General features: G+C 39.2%; 1 protein-coding gene across 2 annotated transcripts in view; it reads left to right on the top strand.

Annotated features, from left to right (window-relative positions):
- DHX8 (DEAH-box helicase 8) overlaps positions 1–25855 on the top strand; it is a 271060-nt gene that overhangs the window by 188295 nt on the left and 56910 nt on the right. For both annotated transcript variants that reach the window (XM_053699596.1, XM_053699595.1), the window contains exons 14-17: positions 10880–11074; positions 11261–11446; positions 11562–11772; positions 12988–13169. In XM_053699596.1, coding sequence (XP_053555571.1) covers positions 10880–11074; positions 11261–11446; positions 11562–11772; positions 12988–13169 — 774 coding nt within the window. The remainder of the gene's footprint in view (positions 1–10879; positions 11075–11260; positions 11447–11561; positions 11773–12987; positions 13170–25855) is intronic.

Here is a 25855-nt window from a genome sequence, read left to right as displayed (position 1 = left end):
TTGAGTTCTAAGACTAAAACTTTAAGCTTATACTAATTTGGTTGTTCTTATTAAGGAATGAATTCCTGAATTCTTTCCCAAGTAATGTTTTTAATTGGAAATTTTTTCAGTTCGAAATCAGCTCCCTTAAATTGAGATGTATGTGCCATATTCCAGCCTGGCTGGCAAGGGGCAGGTTAAGACTTTTTTGAAATTTATTTGGTTCTATTCGGTCCAAATTTCTTTGATTTTATTCCAGTAAGGCTAACACTTTCTTTAAGTGTGTTTCAGCCTATTTATTTTGGGTACTGTTGAAGCATGGCTGGTCACCCGTGGGGTTCAAGCGCTGCTCAGACCTGGAATCTTCTGGGGTATTTCTTCCAGTTCCATTTTTAGGAACTGGGTTTTGGAGTTTTTATTCAAACTATTCTGCCTTTTTTTGGTCAGTGATAGCATTATTTGTTTTCATTAGATACAATAAATGCATATTTTTTCTGTATTTATTCAGATTATTTTCTGAGGATGCGAATCTCATATGATTCACTTTGTTCTTCAGGACATAGTTAGAGGATCTTTTTTTCAAAAGCTCTTGATTCCTCTCACAAGGCTCACCTTTTTTAGGTTTCCAGATAGTTTGTGTCACTGTCTTTGTCTCTATCAGACAAGGGACAATTTTATTGGGTTCCATCTGTCGGTACCTTTAGTCTCTATTATTTCCTTCAGTTGCTATATATGCATAGAAGTTTTAGGTCTTATGGCCACAGCATTGGATTCAATTCCCTTTGCTCATTTTCAATAGACAGAACCTTTCCAGTCTTTTATGCTGAATTATGGTGCAGGGATTCTAGGATTTCGCATTTTAAATCTTCAAATCCTAATATTTATCTCTCTTGATTTGGTGGTTAAGATCACCATCATTTAGTTCTCAACCTGGACCATGATCTCTACAGATGTGAGTCTTTTTGGTTGGGAGGCTGTCTGAGGATCTCTGTCAGCACAAGGGGTTTGGAAATCTCAGGAGGCGAGATTACGATTTGATATTTTAGAACTTAGTGTTTTCTCAGAGTTTTTCAGTTAGTTTTCTTTTTGAGGAAGAGACGTTTATTGTTTTTCAGACAATATCACAATTATGGTGTATGTCAATCATCAGGGTAGGACTATCAGTCCTTAGGCTGTGACAGAAGTGTCTCGGATATTAGCTTAGGCTAAATCCAGCTCCTATCTAAATTCTGTGGTTTTTTTTCCCAGGTATAGATATTTGGGAAGCGGATTATCTCTGTTAATCAAGCTTTACATCCGGGAGAATGGTCTCTCATACCCAGATATGTTTTTCAAATTTTCAGATGTGAGCATTTCTAGAAATAGATCGGTTGGCATCTCATCTGAATAAAGAACTTCCCAGGGGCCTATTCAGGTCCGGGGATCCTCAGGCGGAAGTAGTGTATGCATTGACATTTCTTTGGAAATTATCTTTTTGCCTATTTCTTTCCGCCTCTAGTTCTTCTTCCAAAATGATTTCCAAAATTCTTATGGAGTATTTGTTTGTTATGCTGGTGGCTCCAGCATGGCCTCTCAGGTTTTGGTATGCGGATTTCATTCGGATGGCCAGTTGCCAACCTTGGACACTTCCGTTTAAACCAGACCTTCTTTCTCAAGGCCCATTTTTTCCATCAGGATCTCAAATCATTAAATTTGAAGGGATGGAGATTGAACGCTTGGTTTCAGGCTCGTAAATCTGTCTCTAGAAAGATTTATTATTGAGTCTGGAAGACCTACTTTCTTTCATGTAATTTGCAAGAGTCCATGAGCTAGTGACGTATGGGATATACATTCCTACCAGGAGGGGCAAAGTTTCCCAAACCTCAAAATGCCTATAAATACACCCCTCACCACACCCACAATTCAGTTTTACAAACTTTGCCTCCTATGGAGGTGGTGAAGTAAGTTTGTGCTAGATTCTACGTTGATATGCGCTCCGCAGCAAGTTGGAGCCCGGTTTTCCTCTCAGCGTGCAGTGAATGTCAGAGGGATGTGAGGAGAGTATTGCCTATTTGAATGCAGTGATCTCCTTCTACGGGGTCTATTTCATAGGTTCTCTGTTATCGGTCGTAGAGATTCATCTCTTACCTCCCTTTTTAGATCGACGATATACTCTTATTTATATACCATTACCTCTACTGATTCTCGTTTCAGTACTGGTTTGGCTTTCTACAAACATGTAGATGAGTGTCCTGGGGTAAGTAAATCTTATTTTCTGTGACACTCTAAGCTATGGTTGGGCACTTTGTTTATAAAGTTCTAAATATATGTATTCAAACATTTATTTGCCTTGACTCAGAATGTTCAACATTCCTTATTTTCAGACAGTCAGTTTCATATTTGGGATAATGCATTTGAATTAATCATTTTTTCTTACCTTCAAAAATGTGACTCTTTTTTTCCTGTGGGCTGTTAGGCTCGCGGGGGCTGAAAATGCTTCATTTTATTGCGTCATTCTTGGCGCGGACTTTTTTGGCGCAAAAAATCTTTTCCATTTCCGGCGTCATACGTGTCGCCGGAAGTTGCGTCATTTTTTTGACGTTATTTTGCGCCAAAAATGTCGGCGTTCCGGAAGTGGCGTCATTTTTGGCGCCAAAAATATGGGCGTCGCTTTTTGTCTCCACATTATTTAAGTCTCATTTTTCATTGCTTCTGGTTGCTAGAAGCTTGTTCTTTGGCATTTTTTCCCATTCCTGAAACTGTCATTTAAGGAATTTGATCAATTTTGCTTTATATGTTGTTTTTTCTCTTACATATTGCAAGATGTCTCACGTTGCATCTGAGTCAGAAGATACTTAAGGAAAATCGCTGTCTAGTGCTGGACTTACCAAAGCTAAGTGTATCTGCTGTAAACTTTTGGTAGCTATTCCTCCGGCTGTTGTTTGTATTAATTGTCATGACAAACTTGTTAATGCAGATAATATTTCCTTTAGTAAAGTACCATTGCCTGTTGTAGTTCCTTCAACATCTAAGGTGTAGAATGTTCCTGATAACATAAGAGATTTTGTTTCTGAATCCATCAAGAAGGCTATGTCTGTTATTTCTCCTTCTAGTAAACATAAAAAATCTTTTAAAACTTCTCTCCCTACAGATGAATTTTTAAATGAACATCATCATTCTGATTCTGATGATTCTTCTGGTTCAGAGGATTCTGTCTCAGAGATTGATGCTGATAAATCTTCATATTTATTTAAAATGGAATTTATTCGTTCTTTACTTAAAGAAGTACTAATTGCTTTAGAAATAGAGGATTCTGGTCCTCTTGATACTAATTCTAAACGTTTAGATAAGGTATTTAAATCTCCTGTGGTTATTCCAGAAGTTTTTCCTGTTCCTAATGCTATTTCTGAAGTAATTTCCAAAGAATGGGATAAATTGGGTAATTCATTTACTCCTTCTAAACGTTTTAAGCGATTATATCCTGTGCCGTCTGACAGATTAGAATTTTGGGACAAAATCCCTAGAGTTGATGGGGCTATTTCTACCCTTGCTAAACGTACTACTATTCCTACGTCAGATGGTACTTCATTTAAGGATCCTTTAGATAGGAAAATTGAATCCTTTCTAAGAAAAGCTTATCTGTGTTCAGGTAATCTTCTTAGACCTGCTATATCATTGGCTGATGTTGCTGCAGCTTCAACTTTTTGGTTGGAAACTTTAGCGCAACAAGTATCAGATCATGATTCTCATAATATTATTATTCTTCTTCAGCATGCTAATAATTTTATCTGTGATGCCATTTTTGATATTATTAGAGTTGATGTCAGGTTTCTGTCTCTAGCTATTTTAGCTAGAAGAGCTTTATGGCTTAAGACTTGGAATGCTGATATGGCTTCTAAATCAACTCTACTTTCCATTTCTTTCCAGGGTAACAAATTATTTGGTTCTCAGTTGGATTCTATTATCTCAACTGTTACTGGTGGGAAAGGAACTTTTTTACCACAGGATAAAAAATCTAAGGGTAAAAACAGGGCTAATAATCGTTTTCGTTCCTTTCGTTTCAACAAAGAACAAAAGCCTGATCCTTCATCCTCAGGAGCAGTTTCAGTTTGGAAACCATCTCCAGTCTGGAATAAATCCAAGCCTACTAGAAAGCCAAAGCCTGCTTCTAAGTCCACATGAAGGTGCGGCCCTCATTCCAGCTCAGCTGGTAGGGGGCAGATTACGTTTTTTCAAAGAAATTTGGTTCAATTCTGTTCACAATCTTTGGATTCAGAATATTGTTTCAGAAGGGTACAGAATTGGTTTCAAGATGAGACCTCCTGCAAAGAGATTTTTTCTTTCCCGTGTCCCAGTAAATCCAGTGAAAGCTCAAGCATTTCTGAATTGTGTTTCAGATCTAGAGTTGGCTGGAGTAATTATGCCAGTTCCAGTTCCGGAACAGGGGATGGGGTTTTATTCAAATCTCTTCATTGTACCAAAGAAGGAGAATTCCTTCAGACCAGTTCTGGATCTAAAAATATTGAATCGTTATGTAAGGATACCTACGTTCAAAATGGTAACTGTAAGGACTATCTTGCCTTTTGTTCAGCAAGGGCATTATATGTCCACAATAGATTTACAGGATGCATATCTGCATATTCCGATTCATCCAGATCATTATCAGTTCCTGAGATTCTCTTTTCTGGACAAGCATTACCAGTTTGTGGCTCTGCCGTTTGGCCTAGCTACCGCTCCAAGAATTTTTACAAAGGTTCTCGGTGCCCTTCTGTCTGTAATCAGAGAACAGGGTATTGTGGTATTTCCTTATTTGGACGATATCTTGGTACTTGCTCAGTCTTTACATTTAGCAGAATCTCATACGAATCGACTTGTGTTGTTTCTTCAAGATCATGGTTGGAGGATCAATTTACCAAAAAGTTCATTGATTCCTCAGACAAGGGTGACCTTTCTGGGTTTCCAGATAGATTCAGTGTCCATGACTCTGTCTTTAACAGACAAGAGACGTCTAAAATTGATTTCAGCTTGTCGAAACCTTCAGTCACAATCATTCCCTTCGGTAGCCTTATGCATGGAAATTCTAGGTCTTATGACTGCTGCATCGGACGCGATCCCCTTTGCTCGTTTTCACATGCGACCTCTACAGCTCTGTATGCTGAATCAATGGTGCAAGGATTACACAAAGATATCTCAAATAATATCTTTAAAACCGATTGTACGACACTCTCTAACGTGGTGGACAGATCACCATCGTTTAATTCAGGGGGCTTCTTTTGTGCTTCCGACCTGGACTGTAATTTCAACAGATGCAAGTCTCACGGGTTGGGGAGCTGTGTGGGGATCTCTGACGGCACAAGGAGTTTGGGAATCTCAGGAGGTGAGATTACCGATCAATATTTTGGAACTCCGTGCAATTTTCAGAGCTCTACAGTCTTGGCCTCTTCTGAAGAGAGAATCGTTCATTTGTTTTCAGACAGACAATGTCACAACTGTGGCATACATCAATCATCAAGGAGGGACTCACAGTCCTCTGGCTATGAAAGAAGTATCTCGAATTCTGGTTTGGGCGGAATCCAGCTCCTGTCTAATCTCTGCGGTTCATATCCCAGGTATAGACAATTGGGAAGCGGATTATCTCAGTCGCCAAACGTTGCATCCGGGCGAATGGTCTCTTCACCCAGAGGTATTTCTTCAGATTGTTCAAATGTGGGAACTTCCAGAAATAGATCTGATGGCGTCTCATCTAAACAAGAAACTTCCCAGGTATCTGTCCAGATCCCGGGATCCTCAGGCGGAGGCAGTGGATGCATTATCACTTCCTTGGAAGTATCATCCTGCCTATATCTTTCCGCCTCTAGTTCTTCTTCCAAGAGTAATCTCCAAGATTCTGAAGGAATGCTAGTTTGTTCTGCTGGTAGCTCCGGCATGGCCTCACAGGTTTTGGTATGCGGATCTGGTCCGGATGGCCTCTTGCCAACCGTGGACTCTTCCGTTAAGACCAGACCTTCTGTCGCAAGGTCCTTTTTTCCAGCAGGATCTGAAATCCTTAAATTTAAAGGTATGGAGATTGAACGCTTGATTCTTGGTCAAAGAGGTTTCTCTGACTCTGTGATTAATACTATGTTACAGGCGCGTAAATCTGTATCTAGAGAGATATATTATAGAGTCTGGAAGACTTATATTTCTTGGTGTCTTTCTCATCATTTTTCTTGGCATTCTTTTAGAATACCGAGAATTTTACAGTTTCTTCAGGATGGTTTAGATAAGGGTTTGTCCGCAAGTTCCTTGAAAGGTCAAATCTCTGCTCTTTCTGTTCTTTTTCACAGAAAGATTGCTATTCTTCCTGATATTCATTGTTTTGTACAAGCTTTGGTTCGTATAAAACCTGTCATTAAGTCAATTTCTCCTCCTTGGAGTTTGAATTTGGTTCTAGGGGCTCTTCAAGCTCCTCCGTTTGAACCTATGCATTCATTGGACATTAAATTACTTTCTTGGAAAGTTTTGTTCCTTTTGGCAATCTCTTCTGCCAGAAGAGTTTCTGAATTATCTGCTCTTTCTTGTGAGTCTCCTTTTCTGATTTTTCATCAGGATAAGGCGGTGTTGCGAACTTCTTTTGATTTTTTACCTAAAGTTGTGAATTCCAACAACATTAGTAGAGAAATTGTGGTTCCTTCATTATGTCCTAATCCTAAGAATTCTAAGGAGAAATCGTTGCATTCTTTGGATGTTGGTAGAGCTTTGAAATATTATGTTGAAGCTACTAAGTCTTTCCGTAAGACTTCTAGTCTATTTGTTATCTTTTCCGGTTCTAGAAAAGGCCAGAAAGCTTCTGCCATTTCTTTGGCATCTTGGTTGAAATCTTTAATTCATCTTGCCTATGTTGAGTCGGGTAAAACTCCGCCTCAAAGGATTACAGCTCATTCTACTAGGTCAGTTTCTACTTCCTGGGCGTTTAGGAATGAAGCTTCGATTGATCAGATTTGCAAAGCAGCAACTTGGTCCTCTTTGCATACTTTTACTAAATTCTACCATTTTGATGTATTTTCTTCTTCTGAAGCAGTTTTTGGTAGAAAAGTACTTCAGGCAGCGGTTTCAGTTTGAATCTTCTGCTTATGTTTTTCATTAAACTTTATTTTGGGTGTGGATTATTTTTAGCAGGAATTGGCTGTCTTTATTTTATCCCTCCCTCTCTAGTGACTCTTGTGTGGAAAGATCCACATCTTGGGTAATCATTATCCCATACGTCACTAGCTCATGGACTCTTGCTAATTACATGAAAGAAAACATAATTTATGTAAGAACTTACCTGATAAATTCATTTCTTTCATATTAGCAAGAGTCCATGAGGCCCGCCCTTTTTTTGGTGGTGGTCATGATTTTTGTATAAAGCACAATTATTCCAATTCATTATTTTATATGCTTTTGCACTTTTTTATCACCCCACTTCTTGGCTATTCGTTAAACTGAATTGTGGGTGTGGTGAGGGGTGTATTTATAGGCATTTTGAGGTTTGGGAAACTTTGCCCCTCCTGGTAGGAATTTATATCCCATACGTCACTAGCTCATGGACTCTTGCTAATATGAAAGAAATGAATTTATCAGGTAAGTTCTTACATAAATTATGTTTTTCTTGGCATTCTTTTAAAATTCATAGAATTTTATTATTTTTTTTCAGGTTGGTTTGGATAAGGTTTTGTCTGCAGTTCTTTGTTAGGACAAATCTCTACTCTTTCTGTTCTTGTTTCACAGAAAGATTGCTAATCATCCTGATATTCATTGTTTTGTTCAGGCTTTGGTCTGTATCAAGCCTGTCATTAATTCAATCTCTCCTCTTTGGAGTCTCAATTTGGTGCTGAGGGCTTTACATGCTCCTCCGTTTGAAACTATGCATTTTCTGAACATTAAATTACTTTCTTGGAAAGTATTGTTCCTTTTGGTTATTTCTTCTGCTAGAAGAATTTTTGAGCTATCTGCTCTTTTTTGTGATTATCTTTTTCTGATTTTTCATCAGGATAAGGCAGTGTTACTTCCTGATAGTCATCATTTTTTCAGGTTTTGATTCGTATCAAACCTGTCATTAAGCCAATTTCTCCTCCTTGGAGTCTTAATTGGGTTCTGAAGGTTTTTCAGGCTCTTCTATTTGAGCATATGCTTGCTCTGGACATTAATTACTTTCATGGAAGTATTGTTCTTTTTGGACATCTCTTCAGCTAGAACAGCTTTTGAATTATCTGTTCTTTCTTGTGAATCTCTTTTTTCTGATTTTTTTCATCCGGAAAAGGTGGTTTTTGCTGTCCTCATTTCAATTCTTACCTAAAGTTGTAAATTCTAACAAACATTAGGAAGGAATTATTGTTTTCCTAAGACTTCTTTTGGTGAGATTCTTACTTTCTATGTTAAAGCTTTTCAGATTTCAGATAGACTTCTAGTCTATTTTTTATCTTTTCTGGTTTTAGGAAGGTCAAAAAGCTTCTGCCATTTATTTGGCATCTTGCTTAAAACTTTTGATTCATCATGCTTATTTGGAGTCGGGTGGATTCCCGCCTCGGAGGATTATGGCTCATTCTACTAGGTAAGTTTCTACTTCCTGGGCTTTTTATAGAATGAAGCTTCTGTTGATCAGATTTGCAAAGCAATGACTTGGTCTTCTTTGCATATTTTTACTATGTTCTACCATTTTGATGTTTTCTCTTCTTAGAAGCAGTTTTGGTAAAATGGTACTTCAGGCAGCTGTCTCAGTTTGATTCTTCTGCTTATATTTTCAGTTTTTTTTCATTATAAAAATTGAAACTTTTTTGATTTGGGTAGTGGATTCATTTTTCAGCGGAATTGGCTGTCTTTATTTTATCCCTCCCTCTCTAGTGACTCTTTGGTGGAAGTTCCACATCTTGGGTATTTATTATCCCATACGTCACTAGCTCATGGACTCTTGCTAATTACATGAAAGAAAACATAATTTATGTAAGAACTTACCTGATAAATTCATTTCTTTCATATTAGCAAGAGTCCATGAGGCCCACCCTTTTTGTGGTGGTTATGATTTTTTTGTATAAAGCACAATTATTCCAATTCCTTATTTTTTTTATGCTTTTGCTCTTTTCTTATCACCCCACTTCTTGGCTATTCGTTAAACTGATTTGTGGGTGTGGTGAGGGGTGTATTTATAGGCATTTTAAGGTTTGGGAAACTTTGCCACTCCTGGTAGGAATGTATATCCCATACGTCACTAGCTCATGGACTCTTGCTAATATGAAAGAAATTAATTTATCAGGTAAGTTCTTACATAAATTATGTTTTTTTGGCGCCAAGTAAGACGCCCACATTTTTTGGCGCCAAGTAAGACGCCCACATTTTATGGCGCCAAGTAAGACGCCCACATTTTTTGGCGCCAAGTAAGACGCCCACATTATTTGGCGCCAAGTATGACGCCCACATTATTTGGCGCCAAGTATGACGCCCACATTATTTGGCGCCAAGTATGATGCCCACATTTTTTGGCGCCAAAAATTACGCCCACATTTTTTGGCGCAAAAAAAAACGTCTAACACACATGCGTCAAAAAATGACTCAACCATGTGTAAACTTCCAGCGTCAACTATGGCGCCGGAAATTACGAAATTTTGCGCCAAAAACGTTCGCGCCAAGAATGACGCAATAAATTGAAGCATTTTCTGCCCCCGCGAGCCTAACAGCCCGCAAGGAAAAAAGTCAATGTAAAAAATTTTTTGAAGGTAAGAAAAAATATTTATTCATATGCATTTTCCCAAAAATAATGAAACTGACAGTCTGAAAGAAGGAATACTGATTAACCTGAATCATGGCAAATATAAGTTTAAAACATATATTTAGAACTTTACATATAAAGTGCCCAACCATAGCTTTGAGTGTCATAAATAGAAATAAGATTTACTTACCCCAAGACACTCATCTACATATAGTAGATAGCCAAACCAGTACTGAAACGAGAATCAGTAGAGGTAATGGTATATAAGAGTATATTGTCGATCTCAAACGGGTGGTAGGAGAAGAAATCTCTACGACCGATAACAGAGAATCTTTGAAATAGATCCCCTAGTGGAAGACCATTGTATTCAAATAGGCAATACTCTCTTCACATCCCTCTGACATTCACTGCACTCTGAGAGGAAAACCGGGCTTCAGCCTGCTTTGAAGCGCATATTAACGTAGAATCTAGCACAAACTTAGTTCACCACCTCCATGGGATGCAAAGTTTGTAAAACTGAATTGTGGTTGTGGTGAGGGGTGTATTTATAGGCATTTTAAGGTTTGGTAAACTTTGCCCCTCCTGGTAGGAATGTATATCCCATACGTCACTAGCTCATGGACTCTTGCTAATTACATGAAAGAAAAGGGTGTTGTAGATTGTGTTTATATATATATATATATATATATATATATATATATATATATATAATCAATGTAAATATTTGTATAGGAAATTAGCACATCTAGGCAAGTATCCCCTCTTGCAAAAGCAAGCGGGGATACTTGCCTAGATGTGCTAATTTCCTATGCAAATATTTACATTGATTGAATTTTGAGACATGGAGGATTTTAAAATATCAGTTTTTTATCTCCCCCATAATTTTAATGAATTTTGGTTTATATATATATATATATATATATATATATATATATATATATTTAAAATGTTTCTATTAATGAACTATTTGTGGGGGGGGGGGGGGTTACGGAATTTTGTTTGTTGGAAGATCACATCACTGATGGAAAAAGTCTGACATTTACAATTTCATACAGGTGGAAATAATTTTTATATCCTTTATAGAAGCCATAGCTCCCTGGTCCCCGGGATTTGTCAAGTCATAGAATAAGTCTAATACTGCATTACGCCTTTATTGCACTTTCTAATTATCATTCATTCACTTATCTCTAACCTTAGGCTGTTCATGACAACCAGATACTTATTGTTATTGGGGAAACTGGCTCAGGTAAAACTACACAAATCACCCAGTATTTAGCTGAGGCCGGCTACACAACCAGGGGGAAAATTGGCTGCACCCAACCTAGAAGAGTGGCTGCCATGTCTGTTGCTAAACGTGTATCAGAAGAATACGGTTGCTGTTTAGGTCAAGAGGTAAGAAAAATCACCCATCTACATATATGTAGCAATCATAATACATTTATTTGTTTAAAATGTAGTTCTAAATCAGCCCTAGATAATATGATAACAATGTTGGACAGATTTTTTTTTTTTTAAGACTTAATATTTGTGTTCACCCAATTACATGAGCAAAATGTCATTGTAGAGTTTCTTTTTCAGGTTGGCTATACCATTCGATTTGAAGATTGTACAAGCCCAGAGACTGTCATAAAGTACATGACAGATGGTATGTTACTTAGGGAGTGCCTTATAGATCCCGATCTGACACAGTATGCTATAATCATGTTGGATGAGGCCCATGAAAGGACAATCCACACTGATGTTCTCTTTGGACTTCTAAAGAAGGTATTTAACTAATTCCACCATGTTTACCATCTCTTTCGTATATATGTCTAGAGTTAAATATAGCTAAACCTAAATGAGTGTTTTCATTTTATATTAACTCTGAATTTTTATCTAGACTGTACAGAAACGCCCAGATATGAAGCTCATTGTGACATCTGCAACACTTGATGCAGTTAAATTCTCACAGTATTTTTATGAAGCTCCAATTTTCACCATTCCTGGACGGACCTATCCAGTAGAGATCCTTTACACAAAGGAGCCTGAGACAGACTACCTAGATGCCAGTTTGATCACAGTCATGCAGATACATTTAACAGAACCTCCAGGTAAGTAATTGACTTCACTGGTAACACCAGATGTTGCAAGTTTTTTTTTAGATAATTGTTCTGAAAATGTGTTAATGATAGTAAATACATGTTTACAAAAAAACAATCTATTTTTAATGAGGCATGGGATTTAGTTAATTTTACTGTCCATTTAGAGCTATGCATTCACGCTTCATTCAATTCTGTCATTCTAAATGCTGCAGCTACTTCCCCTGAGTACTTTGTAAATCCCTGCTTATATTAAAGGGACAGTATACACCAATTTTCATATAACTGCATGTAATAGACATTACTATAAAGAATAATATGCACAGATACTGATATAAAAATCCAGTATAAAACCGTTAAAAAAACTTAATTAGAAGCTCCCAGTTTAGCTCTGTTAAAAAGGTAGCTAGAACACCCACGAAATAACCATACATAAGTATGTTGTATACCTTACCCTGCAACATGCTACACTGTGATTGCTTAGATCAGTGCAGAAGCTCAGTTATATTGCCCACCGCAAAGGAGACTAGATGGCAAAATTTGCAGTGCCTCTTGAGTATGGTTAATAGAGATGTGCATTCGGATGAATACACTTTTGCCACGAAAATCAAATTTTCATTTTGCTTTAGCAAAATGAAAATCCTAATGAATGCACCAACGAAAATAAAGAAAACTAATAAATACTGACCAGTATTTATTTGTTTCCTTTATTTGTAAGGGCTTAATACTTTAACGTGCTCACCATGCTATGGAAGTAAGTATTGTAACTACAGGTGAACTTTTCACCTGTAGCTTTGAAACATTTACATTTGTTTAATGAAAACGAATGTATATGTTTAACAAAAGTTCGATTTTCGTTTCATTTTAAAGTAAATGAAAACTGAATAGTGCACGCCACAAATATTCAGGGAAACAAATTTCCCTGAATATCTGAAATGAAAATATTGTCCGAAACAACAACATTTCCTTCCCTTTACATCTCTAATGGTTAACAGCATGATGGTTTTAATTGTTAATAAAACAAATGATTATCCGGTAAGTCAAGTGCAGTGCTTAATTGTTGATATAGGCATCCATAAAAATATGCATGCTCTTTTAATTGAGTAAACCTGAGAACTGTCTGATTCTGTTTTTAGATTTATTAAAGCCATTGTCCTTTAGAACTTGTACTTAATTATTTTCTTACCAGAAACACTCAAAGAACCCTATTTGTCTTAATTTTCTTAGGTGACATACTGGTGTTCTTGACTGGTCAAGAAGAAATTGATACCGCTTGTGAAATATTGTATGAGAGAATGAAGTCCTTGGGTCCTGATGTGCCAGAGTTGATCATCCTTCCTGTTTATTCTGCATTGCCTAGTGAGATGCAGACACGAATCTTTGATCCGGCTCCTCCAGGAAGCAGAAAGGTAAGGAAAACCTCTTCAAATACAGATTTAGGATTGGTTTGGTACCATACAGTGCTAAGGGCTATTGGAAGTGTATTTGCAAAGTTGCTGGCTGTTGGAGATAGTTATCAGCTAGAAACTTGTCTGTTTGACAATTGGGGGTATCTTTGGGAAGCAGCTGAAAAGGATCCTATGGGGTTAGGTTGTGACCCTGCTTGTGCAAGTAGTTATGTAATGCAGTAGATTACTGATACATTTCATTCTGTCATCTACAGAATCGTTTTGTAACAGCTTTTCTCCAACATAGGTGTGTCCGGTCCACGGCGTCATCCTTACTTGTGGGATATTCTCTTCCCCAACAGGAAATGGCAAAGAGCCCAGCAAAGCTGGTCACATGATCCCTCCTAGGCTCCGCCTTCCCCAGTCATTCTCTTTGCCGTTGCACAGGCAACATCTCCACGGAGATGGCTCAGAGTTTTTTGGTGTTTAAATGTAGTTTTTATTCTTCAATCAAGAGTTTGTTATTTTAAAATAGTGCTGGTATGTACTATTTACTCTGAAACAGAAAAGAGATGAAGATTTCTGTTTGTAAGAGGAAAATGATTTTAGCAACCGTTACTAAAATCGATGGCTGTTTCCACACAGGACTGTTGAGAGGAATTAACTTCAGTTGGGGGGAAACAGTGAGCAGACTTTGGCTGCTTGAGGTATGACACATTTCTAACAAGACTTGGTAATGCTGGAAGCTGTCATTTTCCCTATGGGATCCGGTAAGCCATTTTCTTAATTTTCAATATAAGAATACAAGGGCTTCACAAAGGGCTTTAAAGACTGGTAGACATTTTTCTGGGCCAAAACGATTACTATATAAGCATGTTTAATGGTTTATAACTTAAGAGAGTTATTTTAATCTTGGCAAATTGTTAAAAAAACGGACAGGCACTGTATTGGACACCTTTTTCACTGGGGGCCTTTTCTAGTCATAGGCAGAGCCTCATTTTCGCGCCACTAATGCGCAGTTGTTTTTGAGAAGCAAGGCATGCAGATGCATGTGTGAGGTGCTCAGATCCACTGAAAAAGCTTATTGAAGGCGTCATTTGGTATCGTATTCCCCTCTGGGCTTGGTTGGGTCTCAGCAAAGCAGATACCAGGGACTGTATAGGGATTAAATGTACAAACGGCTCCGGTTCCGTTATTTTAAGAGTTAAAGCTTTCAAATTTGGTGTGCAATACTTTTAAGGCTTTATGACACTGTGGTGAAATTTTGGTGAATTTTGAACATTTCCTTCATACTTTTGCGTATATTCAGTAAAAAAGTGTGTTCAGTTTAAAATTTAAAGAGACAGTAACGGTTTTATTTTAAAACGTTTTTTGTGCTTTGTTACCAAGTTTATGCCTATTAACATGTCTGAACTATCAGATAGACGATGTTCTGTATGTTCGGAAGCCAAGGTTCCTATCCATTTAAATATATGTGATAAATGTGACAAACAATGTAGGGACAATGATACCACTGATAATAATGTTGCCCAAAACGATTCCTTAAGTGAGGGGAGTAAGCATGGTACTGCATCATCCCCTTCTATGTCTACACCAGTCTTGCCCACTCAGGAGGCCCCTAGTACATCTAGTGCGCCAATCCTCCTTACTATGCAACAATTAACGGCTGTAATGGATAATTCTATTAAAAACATTTTAGCCAAAATGCCCACTTATCAGCGAAAGCGCGACTGCTCTGTTTTAGATACTGAAGAGCATGAGGACGCTGATGATAATGGTTCTGACATGCCCTTATACCAGTCTGAAGGGGCTAGGGAGGTTTTGTCTGAGGGAGAAATTTCAGATTCAGGAAAAATTTCTCAACAAGCTGAACCTGATGTTATTACATTTAAATTTAAATTGGAACATCTCCGCGCTCTGCTTAAGGAGGTGTTATCTACTCTGGATGATTGTGACAATTTGGTCATTCCAGAGAAATTATGTAAAATGGACAGGTTCCTAGAGGTCCCGGTGCCCCCCGAAGCTTTTCCTATACCCAAGCGGGTGGCGGACATTGTAAATAAAGAATGGGAAAGGCCCGGCATACCTTTTGTCCCTCCCCCTATATTTAAGAAATTATTTCCTATGGTCGACCCCAGGAAGGACTTATGGCAGACAGTCCCCAAGGTCGAGGGGGCGGTTTCTACTCTAAACAAACGCACCACTATCCCTATAGAAGATAGTTGTGCTTTTAAAGATCCTATGGACAAAAAATTAGAGGGTTTGCTTAAAAAGATGTTTGTTCAGCAAGGTTACCTTCTACAACCAATTTCATGCATTGTTCCTGTCACTACAGCAGCGTGTTTCTGGTTCGAGGAACTAGAAAAGTCGCTCAATCAAGCATCCTCTTATGAGGAGGTTATGGGCAGAGTTCAAGCACTTAAGTTGGCTAACTCTTTTACCTTAGACGCCACTTTGCAATTAGCTAGATTAGCGGCGAAAAATTCAGGGTTTGCTATTGTGGCGCGCAGAGCGCTTTGGCTAAAGTCTTGGTCAGCGGATGCGTCCTCCAAGAACAAATTACTTAACATACCTTTCAAGGGGAAAACGCTGTTTGGCCCTGACTTGAAAGAGATTATTTCAGATATCACTGGGGGTAAGGGCCTCGCCCTTCCTCAGGATAGGTCTTTTAAGGCTAAAAATAAACCAAATTTTCGTCCCTTTCGCAGAAACGGACCAGCCTCAAGTTCTACATCCTCTAAGCAAGAGGGTAATACTTCTCAAACCAAGCCAGCCTGGAGGCCAATGCAAGGCTGGAACAAAGGTAAGCAGGCCAAGAAACCTGCCACTGCTACCAAGACAGCATGAGATGTTGGCCCCCGATCCGGGACCGGATCTGGTGGGGGGCAGACTTTCTCTCTTCGCTCAGGCTTGGGCAAGAGATGTTCTGGATCCTTGGGCGCTAGAAATAGTCTCCCAAGGTTATCTTCTGGAATTCAAGGAGCTACCCCCAAGGGGAAGGTTCCACAGGTCTCAATTGTCTTCAGACCACATAAAAAGACAGGCATTCTTACATTGTGTAGAAGACCTGTTAAAAATGGGAGTGATTCATCCTGTTCCATTAGGAGAACAAGGGATGGGATTCTACTCCAATCTGTTCATAGTTCCCAAAAAAGAGGGAACATTCAGACCAATCTTAGATCTCAAGATCCTAAACAAATTTCTCAAGGTTCCATCGTTCAAAATGGAAACCATTCGGACAATTCTTCCTACCATCCAGGAAGGTCAATTCATGACCACGGTGGATTTAAAGGATGCGTATCTACATATTCCTATCCACAAGGAACATCATCGGTTCCTAAGGTTCGCCTTTCTGGACAAGCATTACCAGTTTGTGGCACTTCCATTCGGATTAGCCACTGCTCCAAGAATTTTCACAAAGGTACTAGGGTCCCTTCTAGCACTGCTAAGACCAAGGGGCATTGCAGTAGTACCTTACTTGGACGACATACTGATTCAAGCGTCGTCTCTACCACAAGCAAAGGCTCATACGGACATTGTCCTGGCCTTTCTCAGATCTCACGGGTGGAAAGTGAACGTAGAAAAAAGTTCTCTATCTCCGTCAACAAGAGTTCCCTTCTTGGGAACAATAATAGACTCCTTAGAAATGAGGATTTTTCTGACAGAGACCAGAAAATCAAAACTTCTAAGCTCTTGTCAAGTACTTCATTCTGTTCTTCTTCCTTCCATAGCGCAGTGCATGGAAGTAATAGGTTTGATGGTCGCGGCAATGGACATAGTTCCTTTTGCGCGAATTCATCTAAGACCATTACAACTGTGCATGCTCAGTCAGTGGAATGGGGATTATACAGACTTGTCTCCGACGATACAAGTAGATCAGAGGACCAGAGATTCACTCCGTTGGTGGCTGACCCTGGACAACCTGTCACAAGGGATGAGCTTCCGCAGACCAGAGTGGGTCATTGTCACGACCGACGCCAGTCTGGTGGGCTGGGGCGCGGTCTGGGAACCCCTGAAAGCTCAGGGTCTTTGGTCTCGGGAAGAATCTCTTCTCCCGATAAATATTCTGGAACTGAGAGCGATATTCAATGCTCTCAAGGCTTGGCCTCAGCTAGCAAAGGCCAAATTCATACGGTTTCAATCAGACAACATGAAGACTGTTGCGTATATCAACCATAAGGGGGGAACAAGGAGTTCCCTGGCGATGGAAGAAGTGACCAAAATAATTCAATGGGCGGAGACTCACTCCTGCCACTTGTCTGCAATCCACATCCCAGGAGTGGAAAATTGGGAAGCGGATTTTCTGAGTCGTCAGACATTTCATCCGGGGGAGTGGGAACTCCATCCGGAAATCTTTGCCCAAATAATTCAATTGTGGGGCATTCCAGACATGGATCTGATGGCGTCTCGTCAGAACTTCAAGGTTCCTTGCTACGGGTCCAGATCCAGGGATCCCAAGGCGACTCTAGTGGATGCACTAGTAGCACCTTGGAGCTTCAACCTAGCTTATGTGTTCCCACCGTTTCCTCTCATTCCCAGGCTGGTAGCCAGGATCAAACAGGAGAGGGTATCGGTGATCTTGATAGCTCCTGCGTGGCCACGCAGGACTTGGTATGCAGATCTGGTGAATATGTCATCGGCTCCACCATGGAAGCTACCTTTGAGACAGGACCTTCTTGTTCAAGGTCCGTTCGAACATCCGAATCTGGCCTCACTCCAACTGACTGCTTGGAGATTGAACGCTTGATTTTATCAAAGCGAGGGTTCTCAGATTCTGTCATTGATACTCTTATTCAGGCTAGAAAGCCTGTAACTAGAAAAATCTACCATAAAATATGGAAAAAATATATCTGTTGGTGTGAATCTAAAGGATTCCCATGGAACAAGATAAAAATTCCTAAGATTCTATCCTTTCTTCAAGAAGGTTTGGAGAAAGGATTATCTGCAAGTTCTTTGAAGGGACAGATTTCTGCTTTATCTGTTTTACTTCACAAAAAGCTGGCGGCTGTGCCAGATGTTCAAGCTTTTGATCAGGCTCTGGTTAGAATCAATTTCAGAGTTTAGAGTAGAGGAATATTCTTATATTAGTAGTGCTTATACGTTCCCCAACAAAATTAGCTCCTATCTATAGGGAGGAAAATTGTCTTTCTCTCGTCAGAGTAAATAAGGAAATGGGGAGGTGCTCAATATCCTGTGTTAACATAAAGATATGAGAAGAAGAAATGGATATACCTGAGCACTCGAAATAGGCTAATAATAATTCGTAATGCGAGTGGATGTGTAGAACTGGGTTATATCTACATAAAACATAACTTTTATTAGATTAAATAAAAAATATATAAGGTGATAAACATTCACTCCGTGTGTTGTGTATTAAAAATAAAATTTAAAAAGATGAATGCTGCAGTGCCAAATAATGGCCATACAAATTGTGTCAAGTGGGTAACAGATAGTCTCAAGTACTGTTAAGTACTTAGCATTAGCAACAAATGTTAATCCAATACAAGGAAGGAAGATATAATTCCACGAATTATGATGCTAAGTGCAGGGCTCAAGTATGGTGAGCCTGAATTAACATCGCAAGTTCTATATATAATTACACATAAGGGTTAGACTGTAAGGAAGTCTATCTGAATCAATTATCAAGACAGAGTCCAACACTATTTGGTTGTACACATTATGCCGTTATGCCGTTATCTTGTATATGTTGCTAAGAACAACTATCCCCGCAAGACGTGTGTGTGTGGATGGTGTATCTGGCAGGGGTGTACCATAATATGCTCACGGATTGCACAGAAAACTAATCTAAAAAAGAGGATTGACCTCACACAATTATCTAGCTAGTGCAATACTGGAGCGGTACTACACCCTGTCAGAGTCCCAAACTAAATGTCTAAATAATTGACAATTGTATACTAGTGACCGCAATAGGGTTTTACACTTGTGCCCAAAAAGGCTAGAGAAGTGAAAAGAGTATATCAATATAAGTATATAATAACGCGTCAAAGCGTATCCAAATTATGCACACACACACACTATCAAACTGTCAGCATTCAAATCGAGCGCCTGATGCGCATTTCGCCACCTTTGAGAAAGCCACGGAGGTGGCGAAATGCGCATCAGGCGCTCGATTTGAATGCTGACAGTTTGATAGTGTGTGTGTGTGCATAATTTGGATACGCTTTGACGCGTTATTATATACTTATATTGATATACTCTTTTCACTTCTCTAGCCTTTTTGGGCACAAGTGTAAAACCCTATTGCGGTCACTAGTATACAATTGTCAATTATTTAGACATTTAGTTTGGGACTCTGACAGGGTGTAGTACCGCTCCAGTATTGCACTAGCTAGATAATTGTGTGAGGTCAATCCTCTTTTTTAGATTAGTTTTCTGTGCAATCCGTGAGCATATTATGGTACACCCCTGCCAGATACACCATCCACACACACACGTCTTGCGGGGATAGTTGTTCTTAGCAACATATACAAGATAACGGCATAACGGCATAATGTGTACAACCAAATAGTGTTGGACTCTGTCTTGATAATTGATTCAGATAGACTTCCTTACAGTCTAACCCTTATGTGTAATTATATATAGAACTTGCGATGTTAATTCAGGCTCACCATACTTGAGCCCTGCACTTAGCATCATAATTCGTGGAATTATATCTTCCTTCCTTGTATTGGATTAACATTTGTTGCTAATGCTAAGTACTTAACAGTACTTGAGACTATCTGTTACCCACTTGACACAATTTGTATGGCCATTATTTGGCACTGCAGCATTCATCTTTTTAAATTTTATTTTTAATACACAACACACGGAGTGAATGTTTATCACCTTATATATTTTTTATTTAATCTAATAAAAGTTATGTTTTATGTAGATATAACCCAGTTCTACACATCCACTCGCATTACGAATTATTATTAGCCTATTTCGAGTGCTCAGGTATATCCATTTCTTCTTCTCATATCTTTCTGGTTAGAATCAAGCCTGTTTACAAACCTTTGACTCCTCCTTGGAGTCTCAATTTAGTTCTTTCAGTTCTTCAGGGGGTTCCGTTTGAACCCCTGCATTCCGTTGATCTCAAGTAATTATCTTGGAAAGTTTTGTTTTTGGTTGCAATTTCTTCTGCTAGAAGAGTTTCAGAGTTATCTGCTCTGCAGTGTTCTCCTCCTTATCTGGTGTTCCATGCAGATAAGGTGGTTTTGCGTACTAAACCTGGTTTTCTTCCGAAAGTTGTTTCTAACAAAAATATTAACCAGGAGATAGTCGTGCCTTCTTTGTGTCCGAATCCAGTTTCAAAGAAGGAACGTTTGTTGCACAATTTGGATGTAGTTCGTGCTCTAAAATTCTATTTAGAGGCTACAAAGGATTTCAGACAAACATCTTCCTTGTTTGTTGTTTATTCTGGTAAAAGGAGAGGTCAAAAAGCAACTTCTACCTCTCTCTCTTTTTGGCTTAAAAGCATCATCCGATTGGCTTATGAGACTGCCGGACGGCAGCCTCCTGAAAGAATCACAGCTCATTCCACTAGGGCTGTGGCTTCCACATGGGCCTTCAAGAACGAGGCTTCTGTTGATCAGATATGTAAGGCAGCGACTTGGTCTTCACTGCACACTTTTACCAAATTTTACAAATTTGATACTTTTGCTTCTTCTGAGGCTATTTTTGGGAGAAAGGTTTTGCAAGCCGTGGTGCCTTCCATCTAGGTGACCTGATTTGCTCCCTCCCATCATCCGTGTCCTAAAGCTTTGGTATTGGTTCCCACAAGTAAGGATGACGCCGTGGACCGGACACACCTATGTTGGAGAAAACAGAATTTATGTTTACCTGATAAATTACTTTCTCCAACGGTGTGTCCGGTCCACGGCCCGCCCTGGTTTTTTAATCAGGTCTGATGATTTATTTTCTCTAGCTACAGTCACCACGGTATCATATGATTTCTCCTATGCAAATATTCCTCCTTTACGTCGGTCGAATGACTGGGGAAGGCGGAGCCTAGGAGGGATCATGTGACCAGCTTTGCTGGGCTCTTTGCCATTTCCTGTTGGGGAAGAGAATATCCCACAAGTAAGGATGACGCCGTGGACCGGACACACCGTTGGAGAAAGTAATTTATCAGGTAAACATAAATTCTGTTTTTTATGTAAAATAGTTGCAGCTGACATTTTTTGATGTGTGTACTTGAGTCATGTATAAAGCCAGGTAGTCTCATTCTATTATAAAGAGAAAAAGCAGGAATCATTCTGCCACTAAAGGCAAGGTATTGTAGTGTTAGGACCAGTCGACATTAGGACACCTTGTAAGTTGATGACTGGCTATGCATAATATGGCTATATTGTGCATTTTAATATAAAAGCATAGGTGATTTATCCAGGTAATTTCTAATGACACATTGAGTCCACAGATCATCTAATTACTATTGGGAAAATCACTCCTGCCCAGGAGGCTGCAAAGAGCACCACAGCAAAGCTGTTAAATATCACCTTCCTTCCTTCCCACCCCAGTCATTCTCTTTGCCTACGTTAGACCAAGGAAGTGGTAAAGTTAGGTGTCTGGAAAGATTCTTCAATCAAGATTTTATTATTTTTTAACAGTACAAGCTTGTGCTGTTTGTTCTACTAGGGTGTAGCCGTAGTCCGTATCAGTCTCTTCAGTAGAGCAGTGGTGGCTTTTAAGCAATGGGAACTTGTGGGGTACAATCCTCACTGTGCCTCCCATGTAGTTAATGCTGCCCTAATACTGAAAGCCCGAGTAAGATTACTCAGTCTTTATCTCTGTTTCCACGGGTCCATGTGAGGGAGAAGACCTCTCAAACCTAGTGAGCTGCCTTGCTGCCAGGCAGAGTTTATTGAGGTAAGTGCTATTTTTATTTTTCTGGGGCTACACAGGAAAAAGATGGCACTTTACTATTCATTTTAATGCTACACTTAATAGGGCCCATAGCGAAGTAATGGGCTTATTTTAGGCAGCGGTGCAGGCACTGGGGACAATTAATGTAATCATCCCGACCGGGAGTTTAGTGCGTTACGCTCAGGATGGGCGGGGCTAACTGACGCGCTGTAAAATTCCTTTTCGCGCTCTTTTCTTCTCTTCCTGTGTACGGAGGGGTGTAATTTCTCTGCGGTTGAACCCTTGGCGCTGCTAAAACAGCCAAAATAAGTGAAAACCAAAAAATAAGTCACTTTAGTGAATATAGCCAATTTATAATCCCAAGACCAAAAAGGATACGTAATTCTATAGTAAAAAAGACTTGCCGGGAGAAATGAGTCATAAAATGGATACAAATTTATTAAACATCACAGACAATGCATAAAATAATCTAACACATCTTATCCCCTAATGCACTGATCAGGCATAAAAATAAGTGTAGCAACAATTAAAATAAGTGTCCCTATACAATAAAATCTAAACAAAACAATGAAAAAAATAAAATGAGAAATGCATTTAAAACTAATGGATCGCTGGGATGAGAGGTCAAAATGATGATCCCAGGGAGGCAATCAGATTTGGAAACCACGTCAGCTGGAGGTAAGAACCGTCTGGAGCTGCAATGAGATCGAGACCCGGATCAAAAGACAAGAAAAGAGCCACAAAATTATGGTGTTCACTTTTACTTACACCATAATGGTATTCTGTACACTCCGGCTCTTTTTCTTTTCCCCTGGTGTTTCAGCAGATAGTTGCCGCGATATCCCCTCTTTCAAGCAGCACTTTTCAGTGAGTCAATCCGGACCGCTCAGAGAAAATCTTGCAATCTCGGCCAAAAAGGAAGTTTTCGTTAGGAACACCTGGATCACAAGCGTAAGTGGGCGGAGCAACGCGTTTCAGCCCGTTCTGGGCCTTTGTCAAGCTCCTGATGATCGGAGTATCCGGTCTTTTAAACCATCTAGGATACCTTTGATTGGCTAGATTTTTACTTGGTTCCTTTAATATCGAATCTTTTTTGGTTCTCCTACGTCCTCCCCTTTTTCCTCTCTGTCTGATGCCCTTCTTTTTTGTAGGTCCCTTTGCGGTAATGGACTTGCATATGTATCTTGGCCTTGTTCTTTTAAACTTTGCTTTTTCTTTTAGAGATAATTCCTCTGTCTCCCAGGAGAGTGCTGCAGTAGCCCTTACCCCTGCAGTAGCCCTTACCCAGAATGCCAGGGGTAAGGGCTACTGCAGCACTCTCCTGGGAGACAGAGGAATTATCTCTAAAAGAAAAAGCAAAGTTTAAAAGGACAAGGCCAAGATACATATGCAAGTCCATTACCGCAAAGGGACCTACGAAAAAGAAGGGCACCAGACAGAGAGGAAAAAGGGGAGGACGTAGGAGAACCAAAAAAGATTTGATATTAAAGGAACCAAGTAAAAATCTAGCCAATCAAATGTATCCTAGATGGTTTAAAAGACCGGATACTCCGATCATCAGGAGCTTGACAAAGGCCCAGAACGGGCTGAAACGTGTTGCTCCGCCCACTTACGCTTGTGAACCAGGTGTTCCTAACGAAAACTTCCTTTTTGGCCGAGATTGCACGATTTTCTCTGAGCGGTCCGGATTGACTCACTGAAAAGTGCTGCTTGAAAGAGGGGATATCGCGGCAACTATCTGCTGAAACACCAGGGGAAAAGAAAAAGAGCCGGAGTGTACAGAATACCATTATGGTGTAAGTAAAAGTGAACACCATAATTTTGTGGCTCTTTTCTTGTCTTTTGATCCGGGTCTCGATCTCATTGCAGCTCCAGGCGGTTCTTACCTCCAGCTGACGTGGTTTCCAAATCTGATTGCCTCCCTGGGATCACCATTTTGACCTCTCATCCCAGCGATCCATTAGTTTTTAAATGCATTTCTCATTTTATTTTTTTCATTGTTTTGTTTAGATTTTATTGTATAGGGACACTTATTTTAATTGTTGCTACACTTATTTTTATGCCTGATCAGTGCATTAGGGGATAAGATGTGTTAGATTATTTTATGCATTGTCTGTGATGTTTAATAAATTTGTATCCATTTTATGACTCATTTCTCCCGGTAAGTCTTTTTTACTATAGAATTACGTATCCTTTTTGGTCTTGGGATTATAAATTGGCTATATTCACTAAAATGACTTATTTTTTGGTTTTCACTTATTTTGGCTGTTTTAGCAGCGCCAAGGGTTGAATAGTGTTGTTTTTTGAACACCACTGTGTTTGTGTCAGTTATTTGTTTTGGAGTTAGAGGAATCTCCATTTAACCCATTGGCTTATAAGTGTATCCATTCTCCCAGCGCAGTGTGATCTAACTTCTCTTTTTTTTGCAATTTTTCTGCGGTTACAGTCTCAGGGCTTACAAGTGACAGACCTTGTGTATATCGCTCCGGTTTGAGTCCGGAACCCATCTGTGATCTATTGGCTCAGTTTTTCCAGCAGAGCAGGTAGGCACCTCAGCAAGAGCTAAAGCTGAGGTGTAGAGGCTGTCAGGGCTTATTAATTTCAAAGCATCTTTTGTTACACAGTAGAATAAAGTGTTTGCTGTAAAAATAAAACAGTTTCCTTTTTTATATTTAAAGAGACAGTAACATTTTTTTGTGTGTGATCTTGTGATTAAATATTTAGTAATTTTATTTTTAATTCTGGGTAAAGATGGACCAGGAGACTGTGCAAGATCTTACATGTACTTTATGTTTGGATGCTAATGTTGAGAGATATATTGAGAGAACATTCAATTATAGGGATAAAGGTAGAGAAAACAAGAGGGGCGCCTCATGTGCATATCCGTATGCTATGTAGTAGAATAATGAAAATAAGCCAAGTGGGTACTCACATTCGGCTTTAGTACACTTATGTACTAGTAGGTGCAGGCTGGAAACTAAGGTGTGCCAGCTAACCCTTTGCAGTGTAACAAGGTGATCTCACAATGATGGAGTTGATGGGGCTGCTCTCCTCCTCATAGATAAATCCAGAGCTGTATAGAAAATAAGCAACAGGAGGGGTGCCTCATGTGTACATCAATATATCTATATATAAAAGCATAAATAAGAGCCAAATGGGTACTCACAATCGGCCCAAGTACACTTATGTACTAGTAGGAGCTGGCTGGTATCTTCAGGTGTACAAGCTAAACCTCTCCAGGTGCAGAGTGGATAGTGCAGGGGAATCCTGTCACAGTGATTGCTGATGGATAGTCAGAAGCAGTGTATAAAGCTGCTATAGAAGGTAATGAACCAAAGCTTGCATAAAACAAGTTCAGTTTATTAAAACAAATATTTGAATATTAAAACAATAGCAAGCAATATTAAAATAATGCAACGCGTTTCTCAACCCAGCATGGGCTGTTTCATAAGGCATAATGAACCTTCTGACAATCCATTTAAACAAAGCTTGATCCAATAGTGAGCCAGGACACACCCCTAGTGGGCGTTTCTAAATACATTATTAATTAGTGTATATCAATCCAATAATACCAACATTTTAAGAATATATACATATAAAAAAATATAATAAATGACAGTACTTATTAGTATTCACAATGTATATAATTGTTAGACATGATAAACTTTAGAAAATTAGTTCTCATTTCAACATAAACAAATGTAGTTTCCGGTAATTGCACAGTGCATATAACCAAAAATTATTTGTAAATTTCCACAATTTCTAAACACAGTTCATGTATAATACAAATGGTCTGCTGATGCAAATAGTCTAGAATGTACAATTGATCCTGAAATAGTTCA

This window comes from Bombina bombina, chromosome 1, assembly GCF_027579735.1.
Source record: "Bombina bombina isolate aBomBom1 chromosome 1, aBomBom1.pri, whole genome shotgun sequence".
In the NCBI taxonomy this organism is placed as follows: domain Eukaryota; kingdom Metazoa; phylum Chordata; class Amphibia; order Anura; family Bombinatoridae; genus Bombina; species Bombina bombina.
Note: the sequence above shows the minus strand (reverse complement) of the source record. Positions and strands in the feature narration are given on the sequence as shown.